Here is a 27,398-nt window from a genome sequence, read left to right on the forward strand (position 1 = left end):
TTTTACCTAGGTAAAGCTACAAGGCCATTATTATTGTCTTATGTGTTGTATGTTATGTCTGCACTGTTTTGTGTTGCATGTCAGTATGTGTGTATGTCCATATGAGGAGCGCTCATGAAAAAATGGATCCGAATTTTCTTTTTTTTTTTTTTTATTCACGTGATTTAAGTGGTTTAGTCTAATTAGGTAAACAGCTGTTAATGATTGTTTTCAAAGGTGGTTAATAGATCTGTTTGCTTACTATTGTTTTTAAAGGTGATTAACAGATCTGTTTGTTTACTTTCACTTTTCCTTTTCATTATATTTAATAATTCTGTTCAGGATAATGTCTCTTTAACATCATTACCAGAATTCCCATCTCCATCCCAGTGCCGGTGAAGACTAAGAAAACCAAACTACAGCTTCTATGATAGCTACCACAGGAAACTGTATAAACTGATGCATCAATGAATATAACTCAACAAGTAATGCTCAATCAAGGACTTGATTTACTTTGGGAGGAAATGGACATATTGATAGACTCCTCCGATTTGAACTGCCTGCAGAACTTGCCTGGACTATACATCAGTTGCATGCATTGTGAACTATCGTCTGGTGCAGCGAATTGTGGTACTGCTGGCATATTTTTGCTGATGGTGTCACCAGTGATGCAATTTCCTTGCCAGCGCACCCCATGTTAATTGTGGTAATGCTGGCATCTTTGCTGATGGTGTCACCAGTGATGCAATTTTTCCAAAGGAGCCGTCAATTGGCTTGGTGTCGTGGCATTTCTGGATCTTCCTCCCTTCTACTAGTGATGGTCTAAAATTTGGGGGCCAACAGAGGTAAGGCAAGAACCTCACCCCCCCACTGGCACCAAGGTTAAATTTGGGGGCCAACAGAGGTGAGGCAAGAACCTCACCCCCCCACTGGTGCTTAGGCCTATCCACAAGCATGGCTGAATGCTGGACCGGTAGTCAGCGACGGGTTGATCTGATTGCAGTGGATTCAACCTAAGACAGGAAATTGACGTGTAAAGGTCAGTTCTCCCATGACGGGTAAGAACCACATGTTGAATTGGACAACCTACCAGGCACGGTCCTAAGCCACATTGCTTGTTGTTTAATTAATCAGAAAGGGGGAGATGCTGAGGGCCATTAAGGTCAATGCTTGGCACCAGAATCACGAGGCACTCACAGCTTTGTAGGTTCAAACAGCAATTCTTTATTCCCGCTCTCACACCACCTCCACACAGGTCCAGGGGCAAACACGTTCTGCCGTCTCCCGCACAAACCACCTACTCCACGAGGCTATCTCCAAATCCCATTTTAATCTCACGAGAACTCAACGGGAACAAGCAGCAGGAACACCCTAATCCCAGCAATAATCTTCAACTTCCAACTTCCCTAAAACCCATTATCTTAAACTGGCAACGCCTTAAACTCAAGGAGCCGGTTACTTCCTCAAACCTGATCAGCTCTAAACCCGGATCTGCCTAGGTCCTTGAGCAAGGTCACCTCATTAAAGCATGCATGCAATGTCCCATCAAATGTCCTCTAAGCAGCATGGGGTACGCTTGGCAAGGAAATTTCGATGCGTCATTCCTACTTGGTAATGGCCCTCAGCAGTTGGTGAAGATGCAGAAAAATTAGAAATCTCAACCATTTCCAGTAGGAAAGTAAAATGGTGTATCTGCTTGGAAAATAGCTTGGCTATTCTTTAAAAGTTTTAATACAGAGTAACCATATGACCCAAAGAATTTCATTCTAGGTATATACTTAATTGAAAGACATTCACACAAAACCTGTACATGGATGCTCACAGAAGCATTATAATAGCTAAAAAAGTAAATAGTACTCAACTATCAAATGATGAATGAAATATTATTTGACAATAAAAAAAGAATGAATAAATGATACATGCCACAATTTGGATGAATTTTGAATACATTATAATAAGTGAAATGATTTGTCAGCCACAAACATCTTCATAGTATGTGATTCAATTAATATGAAATGTTCAGGATAGGCAAATCTGTAGAGACAGAAAGTAGATTGTAACAGCCAAGGGTTATGGGGAATGGAAATTGGAAAATATGGTAATGAAAATGTTCTGGAATGAGATGGCTGTACAAAATGTAATAAAATTACTGAGCTGTACAATTTAGAGGAATGAATTTTATGGCATTTAAATTATATATCAGTCTAAAAAAGTTCTTAAAAATGTCTAGACTGGGTGATCTCATTGGAGATTTTCTGGCACAAAGCCCTCACCTCACAGAGGGGCAAACTGAGACCCAGAGAGAGAAAATGGCTAGCTCATTTTACTCAGTAGGATAGTGGTTAAGATGAAGTTCAGTCTTAGGTCTACTGACACCCGATTCGTTCATTTATTATTCTCAATTATGGAGGGCTTACTATGTACCAAGTACTGTGCTGGTGCTAGAGATACAGTGTAAAAAAAATTCTGCTGGTATAGAGTTTCTATTTGGGGACATCATGGATAAATAAATAAATTTATATCATAAAACTGAAATTTTGGTAGGACAGAGTAGGCATTCAATGTTCCCTTCCACTTTTTCCTGATTAACATTTCATTCTAACTTCTGTATGAAAGTGATCATTAAGCTAGGTAATCCCTTACTCTTCATTATTCCTTACATATCCATTCATTCATTCTTATTACATGAATACTATAATATATATACATGTAATATATTCTAAGGGTTAGTGATAAAATAGATGTTACTTTCTAACAGGAAAGACAGGAAACAAACGTATCGACAAATAGTATCAGGTGTATAAATAAAATAGTGTAGTATAAAGAAATAGGCAGTGATTGGATGAGGAGAAAAGATTATTTGACTAGAATACACAGAGAAGGTCTCTATAAGGAGATAGCATTTGGCCAAACTCTGGATAAAGGAGTAAGGCCTGTGAAGTTCTGGAAGAAGAATACTTAGGGCAAAGAGAACAGCAAATGCAAAGGCACTTAGTTAAGCTTGATATCTATAAGGAACAGCAAGACCAATGGGATTAGCCCAGAGAAAGCAAAGGGGACAGTGAGAGCAGTAAGCACAGAAATGAAGGTTAGAGAGATAAGTAAGGATCATATAACACAGCATTAAATGCAAATTTTATGCTAAAAATGAAAAGAGGTCACTGAAAGTTTGCAGCAGAAGGAATGATGCGATCCAATTTACATTTTCAACAGATGTCTATTTAACTGGCTGCTGTGGAGAATGGATTAGAGGCAGGCAAGAAAGCAAATAAGGATACCAGGTGAGAGATGATGTAGGCTCAGCAAGGATGGTAGCATGGGAAAGCAGAAAGATTTAGCATGTAATGGGCATGCAGAGCTGATAAGAATTGCCAATGGATCAGATATGATGAAAAAAAGGAAAAGACTAATTAAGGATGATGTCAAAGTTCTTAACCTTAGCGATCAGGAGACTGGTGTGGCCTATTAATTAGACTGGGGGGGTGGGAGTAGGAGCAGGTAAAGGAGCAATAGAAAATCAAAAATTATGTTTTGAACATTTCGAATGTAATGCCCATGAGTCATCATCCCAAGGGAGTCAGTTCAGCAGGGAGTTTGAGATGACAATATCATACAGATGGAAACTAGAAATCATCTCCAGCACTCAAATGATATTTAAAATCAAAAAACTGTGTGAAGATGGTGGCATCACTATTCCAGACCTAAAACTATACTACTGAGCAATAGTAACAAAAACAGCATGGTATTGGCACCAAAATAGACCTGTAGACCAATGGTATAGAATAGAGAACATGAATTCAGTTATCTTATATTAGACAAAGGTGCCAAAAATATACATTGGAGAAAAGATAGCCTCTTTAACAAATGGTGCTGGGAAAACTGGAAATCCACATGTAACAAAATGGAATTAAATCTCTCTCACCATGCACAAAACTCAACTCAAAGTGAATCAAGCACCTAGGAATTAAACCAGAGACCTTTCACCTAATGGATCAAAAAGTAGGCCCAAATCTCCATCATGTAAGATTAGGCCCCAACTTTCTTAATAAAACTCCTGTAGTACAAGAATTAAAATCAAGAATCAATAAATGGAATAGATTTAAACTAAAAAGCTTCTTTTCATAAAAAGAAATAATCAGTGAGGTAAAATAGAAAGACTATAGAATGTGAGCAAATATTTACCACAAGCACATCAGATAGAGCACTAATATCTAGGATATGCAAAGCACCCAAAAACCTTAACATCAAAAAAAACCCAAAAAACAAAAAACAAATAACCCAATCAATAAATGGGCCAAGGAACTGAACAGACACTTCTCAGAAGAGGATATATAATCAATCAACAAACATATGAAAAAATGTTCAACATCACTAGCAATTAGAGAAATGCAAATCAAAACTACTCTGAGATCTCATCTCAACTCCAGTCAGAATAACAGCTATCAAGAATACAAACAACAATAAGTGTTGGTGAGGATGTGGGGAACAGGAATACTCATACATTGCTGGTGGGATTGCTGATTGGTGCAGCCAGTCTGGAAAGCAGTATGGAGATTCTTTGGAAAACTGGGAATGGAACCACCATTTGACCCAGCTATCCCACTTCTCGGTTTATACCCAAAGGAACAGCATACCACAGGGACACAGCCACATCAATGTTTATAACAGAAGGATCCACAATAGCTAAATCATGGGACCAACCTAGATGCCCTTTAGTAGATGAATGGATAGGAAAAATTTGGTATGTATACACAATGGAAAACTACTCAGCATTAAAAGAGAATAAAATCATGGCATTTGCAGACAAATGGATGAAGTTGGAGAATATAATGCTAAGTGAATAAGCAAGCCAATCCCCCCCCCAAAAGGTCGAATGTTCTCTTTGATATGAGGATGCTGATGCATAATGGCAATTGGGGGTGGGGAGCATGGGAGAAATGGAGGGACTTTAGATAGGGCAAAGGGGAGGGAGAGGAAAGGTGGGGGCAAGGGGGGAGGAATGATGGTGGAATGAGTTAGACATTATTACCCTAAGTACATGTATAAGACACGAATGGTGTTACTTTGTTTATAATCAGTGTCTTAAAAAATTGTGCTCTATATGTGTAATATGAAATGAACTGCATTCTGGCATCAGGTATAAAAAATCAGAATAAATTAAAAAATAAGACCAAAAGAATGGATAAAATCACATAGAAATATAACAGAAAGAAGGAAAAGCCATAGAGGAGATGGAGATGGAATATCTAGTGAGGCAAAAGGAGAGTTGGTGTCCTGGAAACCAAATTCAGTGTTTTAAGGAGGAGGAAGGAGTCAACTGTATCTAATGCTGTTCATAAGCTGAGTAAGGGGAGAATAATAGAGTGGCTATTTGATTTGATCACATGGAGATTATTAGTGACTTTTGCAAGAATGTTCTCAGTGGAATAGTGGTGAGTGGGGCATAGATCCATGTAGAATGTTTAGAGTCTCATTCCTAGCAACTGGCATTTGTTTGTTCACATACATGTATCTCACTTTATCCCACAAGCTCCTTAGGAATACATACTGGGCACCTAGCATAGTACCTGGCTCATAGTAGGTTTTCAATCCATGTTAGCCATATATGAGTTTAAAACCTAAGCATGTTCAGAAAGCATCTGATTTATGCATTTCCATGTATTAGGCACACAGATCTAAGAATATTGTGGATCCTCCACTGATCTTATAAAGAAAGGATCATGGTAGCATCTTTTACAAAGTCATTCCTGTTCTATCCAAAACCAAAAAAGTAATTTCCTCTCTGGGAATAAGTATAAGCTTTGCTTCTCCAAGATGCTTTTAAACCTAGAAGCCAGGAAAGACTTATATTTGCATGGATAAAAATGGTCACACCCCCACTTCTGCCCCTCAACAACTTCTTTGTATCTAATCACCATTTAGAAGCTAAGGGTGAATATGAGTACTGACCTTCACTTTCATCCAGGGAAGAAGTATAGAAAACCGCCCTTTCTCGCAGTAATCGCTTCGAAATTGTGATTGGTTTGTGTCTTCTTGCTGTCACTCGAGGTGGAGGCACTGGGGGTGCAGTGTTCTCCTCAGGTGGACCCAAATAGATCTGTGGAGGGATAAGGAAGATATCCAGGAGGCAATTATATCAAGCTTTTTTGTCCCTAATACTGCCTACCACCTGATATCTGCTAACATTACACTTAGGGTCTGCTGTAAATATTCTAATATGGTTAATTGAATTATGGGGATTTTCTAAAACATTCTACTAGCAAGTGTTTAGATATCTCTTCCCATGTTTATGAAACAAAATGGAACGCTCCTTAGTGTGAAACAAAGAATGCAGACAAAAGACTACAACATCAGTCCTGGTTTTCTACTTTCTGCCTGGGAGACCTGAGGGAAGTAATTTCTCTTCACTGAGCCTCTGTGTTCTCTTCGGTAACACAGGGGCAATACCACCTACCTCACAGGATATGATAAAAATCAGATGCAAAGAGTTATTAAGATGCTTTTTGAGAGAGTCCTAAATATGGCAGAATGGACCTAGGCAGTGGATTCTGAGAGCAAAAACACAGAGAGGAGGCAGTGAAGGAACAGCTGATCTGACAGGTGGGAGATATAAATGTTCTAAGACTCAATATTATAATGTCCAAGACCTGGAGAGACTTGAAGATTGGTTACCAGAGTAGAAAATAAGCACAGAATTCCCTAACCCCAAATGTGGAACAGGGTGGGAGAAATGGGGAGGGACAACAGGCAGAGAAAGAGGGAGCAGAAAAGCACAAAGTCCACTCCCTTAACAACATTTGGAAGGAAAGGCAGGAAAAAAAAGGCATGGCAGCAACAGCGGTGTCCTTGAAGCAGATCAAGCAGTATAAAACCAAATCATAAGTAGAAAGCCATGCCAGGATCCACAGCCATTTTGTGGAGCCCAGAGCTGAACAGTCACCCTCATAAATCAACACAGCATTCTCCCCACTTCCAGAAAGAAACAAGTTAAACTAGAGGGTAGTGGGTTCTCGTAAGGATCCCTCTAGAAAGAACTTGTAGAGGGATCACTACTAGCCCAAAGTTGCTGAAACCCTTCCCTCTGACCATGAAAATGGGGAGCAGGGTGGAACAACCAACCCAGGAACTGCTCACCCAAATCAGCACTCTGTACAGCTGTCATGGAAGGCTGGGCAGAGACAGAGCAGACACCTGCAATTCACACACAGCGGCAGAACTGAAAGCTCAGATCCAAGCAGCAAGACAGTTTTGGCAGCAAGCAGAATAAAGGGGAAAGGGGAGCCATTAGAACTGCTGCTGCCGCCTGCTGTCCCTGGGATGAGAAACAGAGGGGAGTTGCCTGAGGTCTAAGAAGCCTAGAGGGATTATCCCTGATTGCAGTCACAGTCTGCATAAGGCCATCCTGGAGGGAAGCCTCCTGGATATCCAGCAGCATAGAGTGATGGTTCCCTAGATCATGGCAGCAGCTGGTGGAAGGCTGGGATGAGAAGTTACTTGAGTTTTCAGGAAGCTTAAAGGGAAGAGGCCTGGACCATTACCAAAGCCAACAAGAGGTCAGTCAAGGCAAACATTTGCCTGGGTCCAAGGCAGCTGACCCTTGGGCACATGTACCGAGTGACAGGACACTGTTTTCTTTTTTTAAAGTATTTATTTTTTAGTTGTAGTTGTACACAACACCTTTATTTCACTTATTTATTTTTATTTGCTGCTGAGGATCGAACCCAGGGTCTCCCATGTGTGAGGCGCTCTACCACTGAGCCCCAACCCTAGTCCAAGGGCATTGTTTTGATCCTGTCTCAACCCTGCATCAGTCACAGTCAGCAGAGGGAATCAGTGCCCACCCTTCACAGCCTGGGGCAGTGGAAACTGGAACCTAGGTGAGTCAGCTGAATCTCTTTACTCAGTGGTAAAAGACAGTATCCCAGTAAGCTGCATAGGCCAGGATCTGTACCACAGATCCCCCATGGAGAATCCACAACCACAGGATCTGTGCTTGCAGACAGCCATTATGCTTTATGCCTTCATGAAAACAATCCTGTAGAAGGGAGTGGGTATATGATGACCCACAGCAATAGCAGCAATAGCCCAGAACCCTGCGTCCTGAACTCCTGCACAAAACAGAAACAACCAACAGACACAACTTCACATACTCCACATACTCAATGCAGTCCCTGAGCTGACAAAACAAATCAGACCAGTGGAAGGTCCATAGAAACCAGGGGATAATATTATGCTAAGTGAAATTAGCCAATCCCCAAAAAACAAGTGCTGAATGATTTCTCTGATTTAAGGATGTTGATCCATAATATGCTATGGGGGGTGGGCATGGGAGGATTAAATGAACTTTAGATAGGGCAAAGGGGAAAAGGGGAGGGAGGAGAAGGGAGGGAAACAGGGGTAGGAAAGATGGTGGAACACGATGGTCTTCATTACCCTATGTACATATAAGGAGACGCAAATGATGTGACTTTACTTTGTGTACAACCAGAGATATGAAAAATTGTGCTCTATATGTAAAATATGAATTTTAATGCATTCTATTGTCATATATAAATATTGAAATTTAAAAAAGAAACTAGGGGAGGGACTCCTCTATCCAGGAATCTCTGGAGGAATTAGAAGGCAAATAATGATGGATATTTTTTAAATGTCCCAAACCCTAAAATGAAATCCAAACCAAGATTCAAAAAAAATTTTCTTCACCTTGGCATGGTTTATACTATAAATAACTCAAACATCAACTTTGATCATGAATATTACTATTTATCTTGATTGTGAGTTGTTACCCTAATAGCCATTATTGTACCTTCAACCCATGTACATGTATTTCTTTTAATGGTTTAAAGCACTAATTGGAATTATTCTATTTTTGACTTCCTAGCAATAGTTTATACTTGACCCTCTTAATTGCTACTCTCCTACTCACACTGTCTGCCAGTACCAGAAATACCCCTATCCACCTTTTTTAACCCTTTTACCTTAGTGAGTATTATTCTTTTCTACCTTTTCTCTTTTTAAATTTTTTAATCTCTTTTGCCCATTTTTTCTCCCTTCCAGCCCTAGTATAATTTTACAGCAATTTCACTATATTTAATAACTAATTTTCAACTCATTCCAGAATTTTTTACTACAGGTTTATACTTGTATTAGAGGAACTGGTGAACCACTATATTTACAAGTCATTCACTTTTTATCAGGCTGAATTGTAAGTGGCTGGGCTCTGAACTGATTGTAGTGAATAGGGTTCTGGGTTTCCCTCAAAGTGGTGCTTATATTGGCATCAGCAAAGGTCATGATATGAGTTAAATATCCACACCTGGATATTCACCCAACCCAGGGCTCTTAAGAAGTTCACAAAGCAGTCCCTTGCTTAAAAGAAGCAAAAACCACCCCAATAAATGGATAGATATACAAGTGATATTAAAAATCAAGGGAACAAACAACCCCAAACAATACATAACACTTCAACAACTGACTTCATTGGCATTGCAGTGAAAGAAATGTCAGAGAAAGTAGAAAGTTCATAGTTAAAATGATCAATAAACTAAAAGCAAAAGTAATAGAAAAAATAGGATGGAAATACAGGAAGTGAAAGATTATTTCAATAAAGAGATAAAGTTTATGGAGGTTGGGGTGTAGCCCAGTGGTAAAGTGCTTGCCTCACATGTGTGAGGCACTGGATTCAATCCTCAGCAAAGTAGAAGAATGATTTTTGAAAGTAATTAAGGGGATTGATGGGGAAGGAGGAGGAGACTGGATAGGGAGGACGACTGGAATGCATCTGACCTAACTTTCCTACATAATACGTGAATATGCCACAGCAAACCTCGCTATCAAGTATTTCCACAAGACACTAACTGAAATAAAAAACAAAACACCCTATAAGTAAATAACAGAAAGATCAGTAGAAGGAAGGGATCAAAGGAAGGGGAAGTACTAGGGACTGAGTTAGAGAAAATTTTATTTCATGCTTTCATAATTATGTCAAAATAAATCCTAATGTATAACTAAAAAGTTTCAATAAAAATATATTGGGGAAAAAAGAGATAAAACTATAATTATCTTGCCTATTTTTCATGGGCTGAACATCTAACCAAACCAAATAGAATTGTTTGTTCAACTGGCCACTCTTGGAAGAAAATCTTGAGGCCCCTTCCTATGTATCATACATATAGTTGCTGTGGAAAAGTGAAAATATGAAACCTGGAAAGAAAAGATGCTTTTTATCATCTGGGACTGCAATGCAGAAGAAGAGTAAACATACCTTCATGAACATATACACATAGGCACTCAATATTTCTGAAAAGATACTAAGGAATCTGGTTACATCGTTAGTCTCAAGGCAGAAATAATGATTGGCTGGGGAAAATAAGGAGGGAAACTTATTTTTCTCTCCTATATAATTTTGTTTTTTTAAAATTTCATACCACAGTACATTGCCTGCCTATTCAAAAAATAAAAGTAACATATAATTAAAAAGTTAAAACAAAGTGTCTTGGATATATAGAGAGTGTTGGAGGAGTGCAGAAGAGCTGTAATTAGAATTTTTATATAGTAGTTCATGTGAACTTAAGGATTTTCCACTTCCTAGGGAGACTGACCTTTTGGCCTGTGTACCTCCACTTTGGGATGACACATACATATGGTGAAGAATTAAGGGAATCACTGTTGCCAGCCAGTGACAGTAACAATATCAATCCCAAAAATTAGTGTGAAGAGAAATGTTAGAACCCAACATCCTAATATACAAAAGGCAAAACAGAAATTACATGATTGGAAACGCATAGTAAGCCTGTGCAAAAGCTGGACCTTGGCAAGGAACAATAGTGGAAAGTATATGTCTCATGGTTATAAGGAAGAGACAATATGACATAACAGCAAGATCAGCACTGAAACCATACAGTTCTAGGTCATACTCCTGGTCATAGTATTCTAAATAGCTATTACTTGTGAGCATCTGCTTGGGCACTATAATAGTTTTTATGAATATTCCATGCTATTCCCCAACACACCATGGATTTTGTACTGACTATTTATTCAACCTAGAATGGTCTTCTTCCACATATCCATAAAATTTGCTCTTGCTCTCTCCATTCTCCAGGATTCTTATCATATATACCTTTCCCAATTAGGCTTTTCAGGCCTCATCTATCTAAAGTTAACATGTCTCCATCTACCCAAATCTTCCTGTTTTTTCTTCCTGGTTCTTTTTCTTTTTTCTTCTTAGCATGTGTTATCAATTCTACCATTTTACATATTTTACTCATTTATTTAGTTTGTTGCCTGTCTCTTGATAAAATTTTAAGCTTTATAAAAGCTTTCTGCCTTATCCACCATGGTTCCTCTAGCACCTAAAAGAGTGCTTGAAATTGCTTGTTAAAAAAAAAGACATTTATAGTTGTGATATAAAAGGCCAAATTGCACCCTGCAAAGGTCAAAAATAGCTTCATAAATCTTCTTCTGGCTAAGAGAGGGCAACAGGGACTAGTCTAGGACAACAAACTAAATAAATAAGTAAGACATATACATGACTAACATAAAAATATTCAATATCACAAAGACATCTGGGAAATGCAAATTAAAATCACAGTGAGATACTACTACATACTTATTAGAATGTAAAAATTTTGCAAAAAATTCCTGTACCACAATGCAGCAGATATGAAGCAATTTATACTTTCATTGCTGGTGGGAATATAAAATGGTACATTGAAAGATTGGATTTTAAAAATGACCTAATGAAATAGATAATTAAAGAAGGTGAATTCATAGTTTAAAAACTCCTGAAGAAGAAATTTCCAGGCTTAGATGTTTTAGCTGGAGAATTCTACCAAACATATAAACAATTAACATGGATTTTGTAATTTCTTTCAGAAAATAAAATGATACAATTGCTTAAGTAAATAGCTTGACAATTTTTAAAAACTTTAAACATATAATTATTATGTACCTAAAGAGAATACAGGACTATAGGCTTGTACCTAAGTATTCATTGCAGTTGATTTTATTTTTATTTTTATTTATTATTTCTTTGGGGGAATACCAGGGATTGAACCTGCTCAGGAGCACTCGACCACTGAGCTGCATCCTCAGGCCTATTTTGTATTTTATTTAGAGACAGGGTCTCACTGAGTTGCTTAGCACCTGAGTTTTGCTAAGGCTGGCTTTGAACTTGTGATCCTCCTATCTCAGTCCCCTGAGCCACTGAGATTACAGGCACACACCACTTCGCCCAGCGCAGTTGTATTTATAATAGCCCCAAATTGGGAAACAACTCAAATGACCATCAATGCATGAACAGATAGCCAAATTATGTATATGTGATAGAAAACAACTTAGCAAAACAAAGGAACAAACTACCAATTCATTCAACAATTTGAATTAACCTCAGAATAATTATGCTGAATGAAAAAAGCTAAACCAAAAAAAAGTATATAGTACATGATTGCATTTATATAAAACTCTAGAAAATGCAAATCAATCTATATTGACAGAAAGCTCATCAGTAGTTGCCTGAGGTGGGTACGTGGGAAGTACCCACCTCAAAATCAGCTCATAACTTTGCAGGGAAAGATGAACATGTTCATTATCTTGATTGTGGCAAAGATGTAGGTGTGTGTGTGCGTGTGTGTGTGTGTGTATTCAATATCATAAACACATCAGAGAAATGCAAATTAAAATCATAGTGAGAGACTACTACACACTTATTAGAATATAAAATTTTGCAAAACATTTTATATATACATATATATAATTATATACACATATATTTGATGTATATGTCAAAACTTATAAAATTGAATATTTTAAATATGCATGTTTATTTTATGTTAACCATTCTTCTATACTTCTAGAAAGCTGTTTAAGAAATTATTATAACAATTTATACACTCACCAATAATCTTGAGAGTGCCTGTTTCTTTGTAAATGTTTGTTTAGCAAGAATATCTCTATATTAAGATCATAAAAATATTTTCCTATATTTTAAGTACTGTTTTCTTACTTTCAGGTTTAGACATATATAATGCTTGCTTGGAATTTATTTTTGTTTATGGTGTGAGACAGAAATAATTCTATCAAATGGATAACCAATTTTCCACATTAGACTTACAAATAAAACTTAAAACTATCAAAACAAATTAGAAATATGAGCTATCATGGAAAATAATGGCAGCTGTGACTTATAAACATTATAAATTCTTTAATATGAAATATGCCATTAAAATTTCTTAAGGTAAGCAATAAATGAGAAAACATTTGCAATATACTTAACAGACAATGGGTTAATATGAAATCAGTAAGTAATAGATTAAGAGCTAAAATAGAAAAATGGACAAAGGCATTAAAACATATTTAAAAAGAACAAAATCAGCTCATAAACATAAAAACAACTTCACTAGTAATCATAAAAACCTACATATTAAATGAAAAATATATCACATTTTTCCTATTAGACTAATACTATTTATTAAAAATGATATTGTCCTGAACTGACAAAGGACTAGGTAAAATAGTCACCTTTGTAAGTCTGGTTGGGATGGTGCTTTGTTCTTGATTATATATTGAAAGGAAATTAAATCATTATGTTGAAGAGACAGCTAAACTCCCATGTTCACTGGAGCACTATTCACAAATCACCTAAATATCTATCAACTGATGAATGAATAAAGAAAATGTAGTATCTATACCCATTGGAATACCATTCATCCACAAAAAATGTAATCCTATCATTTGCAGCAAAATGTATGGTGATCATGTTAAGCAAAATAAGTCAGATGCAGAAAGATAGTACCACATTATCTCACTCATATGTGGACTCTGATAAAGTTGATCTCATAGAAGTTGAGACTAGAATGGTGGTTAGCAGAGGCTGGGGAGAGTAGTTTGGAGGAAGGTATGAGGAAATATTGATCAATGGATAATTAGTTACAGTTAAATAATAATAAGACTTTCTAGTGTGCTGTTTATGCAGAAGGGTGAGTGTATGTTAATAATGGTGCATTGTATATTTCAAGAAGGTAAAAGAAAGAATTTTCAAAGTTTTTACCATAAATAAATGATATTAAATGTTTGAAGAGGTAAACATGCTTACCCTAATTTAAACTTCATGCAATACATACATGTATCAAAACATTACATGGTACAATGTTAATATGTATATTTTTATGTTTTAATGTGCCAGTTAAGAATTTAAAAAATGGTAATATAGATTTATATAAATGATTAAGTAAATATTTTAAAGCAGCTTACAGAATAGTTACTGTATTATGATACCATTGTTCACAAATTGCTTTATATATGTTTGTGTTCACAAGTATTTGTCTGGTTTTTGTATTTGTCTTCTTATGTATATGAGTGGTACTTGGGATTGAACACGGAGACTTGCACATACTAGGCAATGCTCTATTGCTGAGATGCATTCACAGCTTTTCTCAAAAATTTCATTTTGAGACAGGGTCTCTCTAAGGTACTGAGGCTGGCCTGGAACTTGCAATTCTTCTGCCTCAGCCTCCCAAGTAGCTGGGATCACAGATAAGCACCACCACACCTGATTGTATTTGTTTTTTTATTGTTAAGAAATGAGCTAAACTTTAGGAAATCCAACACACCTGAGTTCAAATCTCAGCTCAGTCACTTATAACTTGTGTTATCAATTTTCTAATTTGTCAAAAATTTTTCATGCCTATGTTCATGTATAATTGTTATGCTCAACTGATTATATATATATATATATGTACTTATATAGTATAAATCCTTTCCCCCTCTCTCCAGGACCTTTCCATTTGCTCCAGAATATAGCTTCTCAAGTGAGGGAAATATTATCTTCCAGGAAACACTGTTTTGAAAATGTTTTGGTAGTTGTAGATGGACAGCATGCCATTTTATTTGTTAATTTTTTATGTGGTATTTAGGATTGAATCCAGAACCTCACATGTGATAAACAAGTGTTCTGCCACTAAGCTACAGCCCCGGTCCTTCCAAGAAACATTTTGTAATATCTGTAGAAATATTTTATTTATTATCATAACTGTGTAAGGGGGATTGAAATCTGGTGAGAAGAGGCCAGAAATGTTTGTTAACAACTTACAATACACAGGAAATCTCCATAACAACAACAAAAAATTATTGGCCCCAAATGTCAAAATAGTACAAAAGTTGAGAAACCTGCTCTAGAAATGTGAATAGGAATGCCAAATGAGAATAAAATTAATAAGTATGGATGGGATTCAAGAAAACTTTTGTCCTGAGCTGAATTTCTGAAAATATTTTGAAAATTTTCAGTCGGGTAATCAGAATACACATTTAATATGAAATGCCTTTGGATTGCTTTAAAAGAAGTGTCGATAATGGAAACAAACTCATTATCTGTTATTTCTCCTTGCTCAGTTGTCATCCCTGCTGAGCATTCATTATGATTGGCCCATAGATGTCCCCCTCTCAAATGATCCCACCTCATACTTCAAAGAAAGGTAGGTCATTAGAAATAAATGTCAACTTTCTATTCCCATACTCCATACTGACATACTGACAACTCACTGGCAAGATCTTACTTCATCTCCTTTTCACTTTCTAAAAAGGAACACCTCTACCTGTGCTCTGTATCTCATTTCTTCATGGCTCCTCAAGGCCCCTCCTCCATTTTGGCCCTGTCTATTACAATATTCTTTCTCAAACTCATGCACATTAACAGTCTCTCCTATCTGAAAAGCATTCCCCCACCTGTCATCACATTGCTTTCATTCCTCACTTTCAGGAGAGATTGGCCTCCATTGCTTTGTACCTCCTTTGTTCCTCAACCTCTTCTCTACCAACATCACTCTTCTATAACTGCCTTTACAAAAATTGCCAAATCTGGTCTGGTATTGTGGCTCAGAGGTAGAGTGCTTGCCTAGCATGCGTGAGGCACTGGGTTCAATCCTCAGCACCACATAAAGGAAAATAAAGACATTGTGTTCACCTATAACTAAAAAATAAATATTAAAAAAATGCCAGATCCAGAGGGCATTTCACAATCTTATTTTGACTTTGCTTCAGCATATGAAATAGTTACATATTCTCTAAAAATACCTTTCCCTTTCCCTTTCTGAATGTATATTTCTTACTTCTCTGAATACTGTCTCTTTCACTGGCTTCTTCTAAATGTTCATCTTCTCCAGGACTGTGCTTTCAGGCCTCTAATGATCTCACTGATCAAACCCATTCACTATTTCAACAGTTTCATTCACTTTCACAGTTTGTAATACCAGATTTCTCTACACATTTCTATATCAACATTTCTATTTGTCTTTTCAATATTGCCATCTGGATAACCCAGAATATCTCAAGCTCAACATTTCTAGAATTAAACACATTTAATTCTTCCCTAATAATTGCTTATTACCTAAAACAATGCTAACTCCCAGGTCAGAAATCTGGACATTAATATTCATACATCATCCCCTTTCTCACGTCCCACTTCCATTTAGTCAAAAACTTCTATTAATTACACTTCCTTAACATCTCTCTAATCTATCCCCTCTGCTCACTGCCACTGCCTTAGTTCAGAGTCTTGTGTTTTTCTGATTTAAAAAGTCTCCTGAGTGTTCCTTCCTTTTCCAGGCACCCCTTTCATTAGTGTGTCTACCCAAGTGCACATAGAATGACCTTTCTATATTAAAATTTAATTGTGTTATTCCCTGCTTAAAATATTTCAGTGATTTCACATTGTCTTTGGGACAAAGTTCAAATTCCTCAATTAGCACAGAGTGCTTCATAATCTGGTCACTGCCTGTAATCTCCAGCCCTTATTTCCCATATTTCCTACATTCACCTTATACTACAGTCATGATTGATTATTACAGTTCATTATTCTCTTATTTTTAATTCTTTGGTTTCTTATCATTCTTCAATTCATTAGTCTCTCATTTATGTGTGAATCCAGAGTTCTTTATGCCTATAAATCAGCTCCTTATGGCAGAGGCTGCTAATTGCTTCCCAGTAACCATCCTCCCCTTCTTCCTTTTACTAGTGGATGTCACTGAGGTTTAGCTGAAGATCCATACTTATATCTTAGTCTCCCTTGTAGTGAGGTAAGGTCATGTAAGTTTTAAACAACAGAATACAAGTTGAAGTGATATATACAAACATTTGGATCAAGTTTTTAAATAGAACCTGTCTATATTCTATTTTGTCTCCTTTTGCTTTTTCTCTGGGTGGCAAATGGAGACAAATGGACTACTACCTGTGACCTAGAGATTGATTAAAAGTGGTGAGGATGGCAGAACTGTCCCACTAATCATAAACTGTTCACATCTAAAGTTTTAAACAAGACAAAAATGAATTTCTATCTCACTTAAACTACTAACTTAGCAGTCCCTTGTTACAGGAGGAACTTAATAGAGAAGGTTAACTTGTATCTCAATTAATCTACACCTGTGACTTTCAGGACTTTCCTCATACACTACCAACTGTATGAAGCCTTCACTGATTCCCAAGACAGAAACAGAAGCTATTTGCACATGTGCTTATAACATCCAATGCACATCATCACAGTAGTGATTGGATTACTTACTGAGGAATAGTTGGTCCAGATTCCACACCAATAGCATGACATTTCTGAGAACAGAGATTTCTTTTTCTTGCATCTCTAGAAACTAGGGCCTAATAGAGTAATAGGCAAGAGGTAACAACTCAATGACAGTTTTTGGAATGAATAGAGACTGGGTGTTGTGGTGCACATGTGTAATCCCAGCTACTACAGAAACTGAAACAGGAGGATCACAAGTTGGAGGCCAGCCTGGGCAACTTAGTAAAACCCTATTTCAAACTAAAAAAAATAAAAAGGGCTAGGGATATAGCTCAGTGGTAGTGAGTGCTTGAGTCCAATAGCCAGTCTTAATAATAATAATAATAATAGAATGGATAAATCTTGGCTATCAGGCCCTTTAAAACCTATTAAATAATAAAGCTCCCCATCACACACTTATTCTTCTCCAACTGTTAGTGGGATTAAGAACAGTTATTATCAGGTTGGAGTCAGATTCAGCTATGTTAAGACTTCTCTATTTACTAGTTATAGAAACTTGGGCAACATTCATAAACTGTAGTGAGTCTCAAACTTGATGCTCAGTTTGCATTTTATAATTTCAGTTGCAAAATTAAGATAATGCCCTCTACCTCATAGAGTTGTGATGACTGAATAAGATAATACTTTAAAAAGCTTCATCTGGAACATACTAAGCCCTCAAAACATGGCAAATATTATAATTTTGACCAAGTCTAAAAAGAATATAAATCTATGTTTCCTTGGAGAGAGACAGACAGAAACACATACATTGAGAGGGAAAGAGATAGGGAGAGGTGGAAGAATAAAGAGAAAGATTGAGATTGGAACAAGAGGGGCTGAAGTGATTCTGTGCTATACAAATCAAGGAATGTGGACTTAATGGCTCTTCAAGTTCTATTCCACACTAAAAGATCTATTTATCTCCTCCACAAACTGTCCACTTGTTATTGACAAGACCCCTTCCTTGCAACCTGCTCTTCTTCAAGGAACCCCCTAGTCCTTAAAATGAATATGAGCTCACCAATTTCCAGAGTTGGTAGTGAGAGCTTACAGTAAAACTTTCAAATAGACTAAGACAGTGGACAAGTTTTTTTGAGATCAGTTCTACCCATGTGCTAGTAGGCAGGGCAGGGCTCAGAGAAAACATTCAGTATGCTTAAAACCATACTTTGTTTAATGAGAGAGTTCTAGAAAAGTAGAGTGGATAATCTGTGATTTCTGCCCTCTCTGAAAACAAAATGTGGCCTGCATAGCCCTACAGTCTTCATGGATTGTGACACCCTTCCTACAGATGAAAACCCTGTGGCTGAACTTTATTATCCAAATGTTGGCAATTACTGTGGCTGTAGAAAGAACCTGTTTACTCCTCTTACTAAGTGTTCTTGGGCTATCCAAAAGGCCTCACTCACTTCACATCTCTTTTTTTAATGATGAATCACAACCTACATGGTATTGCTATTCTCTTTGGAAAGAGACATAAAACAATAGCACTTTGCTATTCAACATGCCAAGCATATTTCTGCCTCAGGGCCTTTGTACCACTATTGCTGGATTTGCTCTTCCTAAGTAATCAACCATGCCTTGTATTTACTATATCACATCAACAGATGCTTTTTCTTACCATGTACTATAAAATAACAACTCCCCCAAATCTTGCTTCAGTTTTTTTCAGAGCACTTATCACCACCTAATAAATATACCAAATTGTCATCTGTCTCTCCCCAGTAGCATATAAGACTCATTTAAAAAGGGCCATTATTGTTTTTACAGGTGTACCCCTAGTGCCTAGAATTTTACCTGGCATACAATAAGAATGTCGAATATAACAACCAGGTGTGGTGGCACACATCTCTCATCTCAGCTACTTGGGAGGCTAATGCAGGAAGATTACACATTTCAGGCCAGCCTTAGTAACTTAGCAAGACCCTGTCTCAAACAAAAAAAAAATAGGAGGATTTGGGGATATATCTCCATGGTAGTGCACCTCTCTAGCATGCATGAGGCCCTGAGTTCAATCCCTTGGCATCACAAATTTAAAAAAATAATTTAGTGATTGTGTACTTCGTGAATAGTTATCATTAGTGCCTTGAAGACAGGACTATAAACTACAGTTGCAACTTGTAGACTTGAGAATGAACACTTAGGGAAAATGTCATAGTTTTTCTTAAGATAGGGGGAAGGGAAGAGAGGATGATACCAATGTGTCTTGACTTACTGTTGGCATCACAATTTTAATGGGAAAACTTTTAGAGATAAAAAGGAGATTTAGAGAGATATAAGAAACTAAGCCTGCTCTATGTAATTCCGCACTGACTTTTTAAGTATCAAGGACTAGTTATAAGTAGGTTTGGATAAAGAAATAACAATCCACCCTTTGAAAACAGAATAAACAAATCCCAAACTTGCAATGTATAGGGCTTTTCTACAGTGCCAAATACCAGGTGGCATAAGATATAAAACTAAGGTCCCTTGCATCTCATAAACTCATAGTAAAGGGGAGGTGACAGTGATTATAAAAGAAAGTAGAAATGGTATTTGTAGATGCTGACCCAGAAGACTCACTAAAATATGGATTTGTGGGTACAAGCTTGTCCCAAGTTCAAGCCATGGGTCAGAGTTGGTTTGAAAGGTCATCTCCTATACAGTGTTTACAATATGTCAGAAATAGTTCTAAGTGTTTTACACATATTAATTCATTTATTGACTGTTCACAAATTCTTTTCTCTCCAAAGAGAACTTGGGGTTGATGAAAGTGGTTGATTAAGTGGCACATTATGCTCAGCACACAAAAAGATTCCTCTATCCAACCCTTTTCTTAGGATTAAAAGAAGAGAGAATAATTGGAAATATAATTGGCGTGGTCTCAGTCCTCATTTGTCCTCTTCTGGACACTGGATAAATTTTTATATAGCTAAAAAGTTAAGTAGGCATTCTTAAATCTTACACAACACAGACTAACTGGGGAGAAAATTAGACAAGATTGAAGACCAAAGGCTTGACTGGGAATAAAGAGTGTATCTTGTCCAAGGTCACCTAATAGTAAGTGCGAAGGCTATGATATGAACTCAGATTTGTCTGACTTCAAGGCTAACCCTCCACTATCTCCATAGCAGTGCACATTTGAAGTTCAAAAGTCATTCCCTGAGTGGGGACAGTATCAGGTAGAACATATTTTCCCACCTTTGAACTCTAGACACAGAAAGATAGGCTGATTTGCCTTCTGAGACTAATTAGGATACCTGGTGTCTCCCAGTCTTCACAAGGGATTTCAGAAAAAAGAAATCCTCAGGATGGCCAGAGTAGAGTTTAGGGGCAAACCAGTGTTTACTTGTTTTCTGGGTACATGGTTGGCACTAAGTGAATGTTAGGCAGAGTTAAATTCTAAAAGCATGGTGTAAGAGAATTCAATATCCAAGGAACATGATTCTATTCTGATGGGCCTTGGCTGCTGCCCAGGTTGTAGTCAGGAGCCCAACTCCTGGGAATTCCTCTTCTGAAGGGTTCTGAGGACTAAATCTTGATGATACCATTTGTTGGGCTTTGAGGCACAGCCAGGAAAAGGATCACCTCTGCTTGCAAGAGGGCTGAAAAACTGCTTGCCTAAGTTTGGTCACGTATTACTCTCCTTCTGAATTCTTCTCTGTCATGTCTTTAGGTGTGAAAAAGAGAAGAAATTTAATATAAGATGGTCATTTCCAATTGCCAAAGGTCAAGAGATCCAGACTCAACTCTTGGAAATCTTGGCAGACCTGAACAACTATCCAGATTTGCCCCAGATGCCGCTCCAGGGTTGCAAATATCAGATTGTACAAAAAACATCTCGCCTTTCTATAAATCAAAGCTACAATACTTGGCCCTGATGAATCCCAGCTTTCCACTGAGTCTCCATTTACACTGTGACTGATGCTATGTTGAGCTTTCTGGGGTCTGGTTATATTAGCAGAAACCATATTCTGAACTACATTAGAAACAAAGGTGGCAATGGGGTCAAAAATAATGAGCTCTTAGCATTTGGCACAAACCACTTTAAACATCAAGTGTGTCACTAAGTTTGCTTAGAGTATGTACAGAACTTTGAAAATGTCACGTCTGTTGTTTCCAAGAGCCAACTTTTAAAAAGAGGGCTGTCACTAAGTCTGTCTTTGGACTCAGCAACACATAGTCTTTAAGGCCTTTTTAGATGTAACATTCTAGAATATTATCTAGTCCTACCCATACATTATACTTAAGGGAAAACTGATGTCCAAAGAGGGAAAGTGACTTGCTCAAGTTCCCCAAGGAAGTAGATGGTAAACAGAGACTAGTATCCAAGAGTTCTATTGCTCAAGGTAGCTTTTCCCCTTAAAATGTAGCACTTATTGTAGGAAACAGATGTATACTCCCCTGGATTATGGTCTATAATGCATGCTCTGATTGTGTTTCCATTCCCCTGGCCAGTTGCCTTAGGATGAGAATACCAAGGCATAGAGAGAGTGAAGTTTGATCCCGTTAAGAAAAAAAAACTATCTGTGCAGCATGGTTGATTGTGTACTTTCTACAAGAATGGAATGGTAGACTTCAAGTGGTGTTTTCATTTTAGACTAGCCTAGGCTGATTTTAGACTAGAGAAGTAAAGAATTTCTCTATTATTGAAAATTATTAGTTAATAATGGCTTGAAGAAAGTATCTTTTGAGTACAAATCTTAATAGATACCAAGGCAAAAGGAGTATGAGAGAATATCATTGCTAAGACAAAGTTCATCTTCTGTCATTACAGGAAAAAGATGATGGCATAGAGAATGGAGAGGTGGTAAAATTTGGTGGGCAATATACTATGTACAGAGTACTTGACACATTTATCTCACTGAAACCTCTCAACAACCAGTACTTCTAATCATTAGTCTATTTGTTTATTTATTTATTTACTTACTTATTTATTGGCACTGGGGATTGAACCCAGGGCCACTTAACCACTGAGATACATCCCCAGCCCTTTTTATATTTTATTGAAAGACAGGGTCTTGCTAAATTGCTTAGGGCCTCACTAAATTGCCTAGGGCCTTGCTAAATTTTACCACCAAATTTTACAACCTCTCCATTCCCTATGCCATCATCTCTTTCTTGTAATGACAGAAGATGAACTTTGTCTTAGCGATGATATTCTCTCATACTCCTTGCTGACTTTGAACTCACAATCCCCCTGCCTCAGCCTTCTAAGCCACTGGGATTATAGCCATGTGCCACAATGCCCAGCTATTAGCTTCATTTTTAAAATGAGGGAACTGAGGATGTAAAGTGGCTTGCTCCAGACCACCCAGCTAGTAAAGGATCAAAGTAGAAATGACCCCAGATCCATCTAGTTCCGAAGTTACTTTTCATTCTTTCCAAACAACCTGATGATATTTGGAAAGCCTACAACAGTAGCATGGACATTTTTAGGGCTCTTTGTAAGAAATCACAATCCAAAGAAGTAACCTGGACCTAGTCATCAGTCCCTAAATCTCAGACAAAGAAAAAATCCATCCAATCTCTCAATGCATCTCCACTGATTACTGTTCTTTGAAATTTCTACTGGCACTTGAGAAAACTCAAGTCTGATCCATCTTGTCCTCTATCATACTGACCCCAGTCTTACTGCATTCTGTAGACTCTAAGAGTTCAAACTGGAGACTTCAGACCACTCAAAATAGAACAGAAAAGGCAGGAGTATACGATATGATATAATCACTGTCCACTGAGACAAATGGACTCTATAATCTTGGAAATCTTTTTTAAATTCTCAAAAATATGATTTTATATTCTCTTTCTGTCTTTCTGTCTCTGTCTGCCCCCAACCCTTAAATAATTCTCTCTCTCTCTCTCTCTCTCTCTCTCTCTCTCTCTCTCTCACACACACACACACACACACACACACTCACACACACACATGAAGTATGAAGTTTACAAAAAGAAAATAAAAACAGATATTTTATTTTTTCACTACTATGAATTGAGCCAAGAAGAGTTCCACCACTGAACTACATCCCCAGGCCTCAGTATACCTGTTAGTAAAATGGGAGAATACTTCATAAATTTCTTGTGGATACAATGAAATATTAAATATCAAAATGTTAGCCCATAGCAAGCTTTCAGTAAATGCTAAATTTTGTTTTGACTATTATAACTATATTACAATGCTAGCTGAAGAGAGAGAAAAAGGGAAGAATTTATTCTCATATTTTGCTGAAGAGAATTTATGGGTGACCAGAATCAAAAGGATGACTAGGGGGAACATTTCAGATCTCTGAACATTGTGGGTAAATCCTCACAGATGCATCCAACACTTTACCACCCAATCTCATCAGACTTGGGCACATTTATTCACTCCAAACACAACCTGCACTTGCTTCAAAGCCTAAGGAAACAGAGCTCTTGGAGAATTTGTGATGATTTGGATTTAGGCAAGGTGCAAAATCTGAGGCTATATTTTCAGATTCACTATAACTAATGAATGCACCTGAAATTTCCCAATCTTAATTCTCTGCTGAAATATATTTTTCTTCAACTTACACTTTGATCTTAATATTCTTACTTTAAGATATTTTCCTGAGGATTCATTTGGAAATGTTTGCCAAATTTCCAGCTAACTACATATTAGACTCTGAAAATGTCCTAACATGTACAGACTAATAAAAATGTTATTCTTAATAACTTTCAGTCTAACCTTATCATTTCAGAAATTAAATGCAATGAAGTAGAGAACTGGCTTAATTAGATTTTCTCTTTCTCACTCTCTCTTTAAACATACCTAAAAGTGTGTGTGTGTGTGTGTGTGTGTGTGTGAGAGTGTGTGTGTCTTTGTATGTATATGAACATATATAATATACATAAATATGTAAATGTAGATACAGATACATTTCAAAATATAAATATATAAAATATAAACGTAGTATAATGAATAAGTATAACATTTATTTTCATTTATATTTTAAAATACGTATATGTATGTATGTGCATAGGTATGTATCTCTTATTTTTCTTTGCATATCTATCCATCTATCTCTCTTATTTATCTATTCTTCCATCCATCCATCCATCCACCCGTCCATTTATCATTCCAGAAAGCAGAGGAAGAGGAACACATTCATCTGTTCTCTTGCTGCCCTCTGGTGGCTGACCCAAATTTACAGAAGCCACATTTCAGAGTTAAAGCAACAGACCAGACTGGAAGGGTCTGTTTCCTTTGGGTTGCTAGATTGGGTGTCTGAAAAATACATAAATCAGAGTTGTTTCTTAAAAGAGGCTCTTGTTTGCCTCCTCAAACCCAGTACATTGCTACGACATTGGTGTTTTTTTTTTTTTCCTGGATGAGGTCCCATTTGGACATTTGGGAACATAGACAACATTCAAATTCCCACAAACTCCACATGGAGAACAACTCGGCTTTCTCTGGCTACTTTACAGGAAGAACTACCCTCAGCCATCTATGTCTGAAGCAAAGACTCTACCATTCAGTTTTCCAGTTCCTTTAACTATGGCTTCTAACCATACAATGTTTTAAAATACCCATTTTAATTTCTTTAATGGCCAAGTGATCAAAACAGGTATGCATAATTATCTTCTTCCAGTACCCATTTTGTTATTACCTTTGTCTTCAGCAAGCATATATCTTTATACATAAAAATAAATCCATTTGACATATACTGATAATAGATTTTCTATTTATCTTAAAAATAATTATCCTCCCAGAAAACTACACATAAGGCAGTGAACAATATACATAGCTACCCATCCACTAAAAGGTAAAAGATCCAGCTAGGAATGTAGCTCAGTGGCAGAGTGCTTCCCTAACATGTGCAAGGCTCTGGTTTAATCTCTAGTACAGGAAGGAAGGAAGGTAAAGAATGGCAATGAGGCGGGAACTCAAGGGATAGTAGAATAGCCATGTCAACATTAGTAATGCAAAGACAGGCACAACTCACTACTGTTTTTAACATTTCACATGAAACAGGTCTCCATTCCCTGAGGTGCAGCCTTAACCTGACAGACATAGATTTACGTCTCTGCTTTGCAACTTAGAACAGTCAGCACCTCTGTTTCCTAATCTAAGAAATGCATAATAATCATCATTCACAGAGTTAGGATAAGGTCTAAATGAGCTAAGGGTACATGGTCCCACTCTGGGCACATAGCCTGATTCCATGTTAATCGACCACAAAATTCAGACACAAGTCTGAAGAGCAGACTGATTGGTTTCTAGCACCAATACAGTTGACTTGTGAATAATAAAGGAGGAAAGTAGCCAATGCCAGGCTGGGTAGCTGACCAGGTGAGTTTGCAATATACAAGTGAGACAACTGGTAAGAGTTTGAAGCTGGTATGTGAGTTTTTACAAACTAGCTGGGAAGAAATGTAGGGGTGGGCCGAGGTTCCACAGAATGGAAGAGTTGGTTAAATACAAATGTGTTATTGCTACTGCAGCATACAAAAAGAGGCTTTATGTAAAATGAAGAGCCTGGACAGAGGTCTTTAAGGCCCCTTTCCAGTTCTGATATTTGAATGGATCTATCATATATTTTGTCCTCTTAAATGAAATAACATTCTGTCCTCCAAATCGCTAAGAACTCCCTTCACAGCTGACCTCTCTCTTTCCCGGAAATTTCCAGCAGCTCCCCAAAACAAAATGTTCAGAAAACAGAAATTAACCTTCCTCTATCAGTCTGAATTATCTCTATGTCTCAAGCTAGCAGCATCGGGTTTGGGCACCCTGATTCATACTTCTCAGTGAGCTGGGAAGAGAATTTCAGAATAATTGAGAATGTTGTTCTAGTATGGAAGTAGATCATTCCTCTTCTCTTCAACTTAGAAAAGAAAGTTAGTGAAGATGATTCAAATTGTTTTAAAAAATCTTTAAAACAGACTTTGGAATTGCTTCCTTTCAGTATCAATTCTCCTGATGCATTTAAATTTAATTTACAGAATCTGGATACTCTTAAAAGAGAGGCTGAATGAAGAGAATACAAAGAAACTTAAAACCAGTGTGGTTAAGCCCTTTTCTATTAAAGAGCAAGTGTAAATGGAAAAAAAAACACATTACTGAAATGATAATATATGTCAACTGAAAAATCATATCCCATTAACTGAACAACTCGGCAGGAACATATAATCCCTGATACTTGTAGAGCAGCCTCAGCTCTCACATATATTATCTCTTTTAATCCCCACAACCATTCTATGAGGTTACACCTACATAAAGTCCAGAATTTCTGGAACAATCTCACCCACACATCAGTTTGCTCTTTTTCAAAAAAGGCAATTTGATAAATGTATAATAAATTGAGACTTCATTTCACTTCTCCAGGTAATATGTTTCTCATGAAATAAATTCATAAATCCCACAATATCCTTGGTTACCTTGTTATTGTTTGGAAAACATGGCCAGAGTACATCTCTTGTACCTCACAAAGGTCACTTAATTCAATCATTTAACACATATTTACAGGTTGCAAGGGTGTGACAAATTCACTCAACAGTTGACCACTGGTTTGTATAAAGGACCCCCTATTGGACCCTGGGGATAATATTTAGCCAGCACTTAAATTTCTTTTCAAATTATGCCACACAATATGCTTTTGTAGCCTGACCAAAGCAGAGCAAAATCACTATTTTGAAGCAGATTGGATTGAGATCTTTCACTGAAGAGCAGGTTTTTGATAAAACTGTAGTTGGCATTTTCCATTTAAATTTTATAGAATAAAATTTTTAAAAATCAATAATGCTAGACTGATGATAACAGTCTAAACATTCCAGTGTTACCCATTTATCTACTCATAAATAATAAGAACTTTTAAAACACAATGAATCATGATATACTGAAATGCCTGCATGGCTTCCTACTGTTATCAGAATAAAGTCT

The 27,398-nt window shown here is 37.1% G+C and overlaps 1 protein-coding gene across 1 annotated transcript in view; it reads right to left on the reverse strand.

Moving 5' to 3' along the window:
- Positions 1-27,398, reverse strand: part of Ophn1 (oligophrenin 1) — a 383,470-nt gene that overhangs the window by 28,747 nt on the left and 327,325 nt on the right. The window contains exon 20 of the mRNA XM_040282142.2: positions 5,929-6,076. Coding sequence (XP_040138076.1) covers positions 5,929-6,076 — 148 coding nt within the window. The remainder of the gene's footprint in view (positions 1-5,928; positions 6,077-27,398) is intronic.

The sequence above is a fragment of the Ictidomys tridecemlineatus genome, chromosome X (genome assembly GCF_052094955.1).
Source record: "Ictidomys tridecemlineatus isolate mIctTri1 chromosome X, mIctTri1.hap1, whole genome shotgun sequence".
Lineage (NCBI taxonomy): Eukaryota > Metazoa > Chordata > Mammalia > Rodentia > Sciuridae > Ictidomys > Ictidomys tridecemlineatus.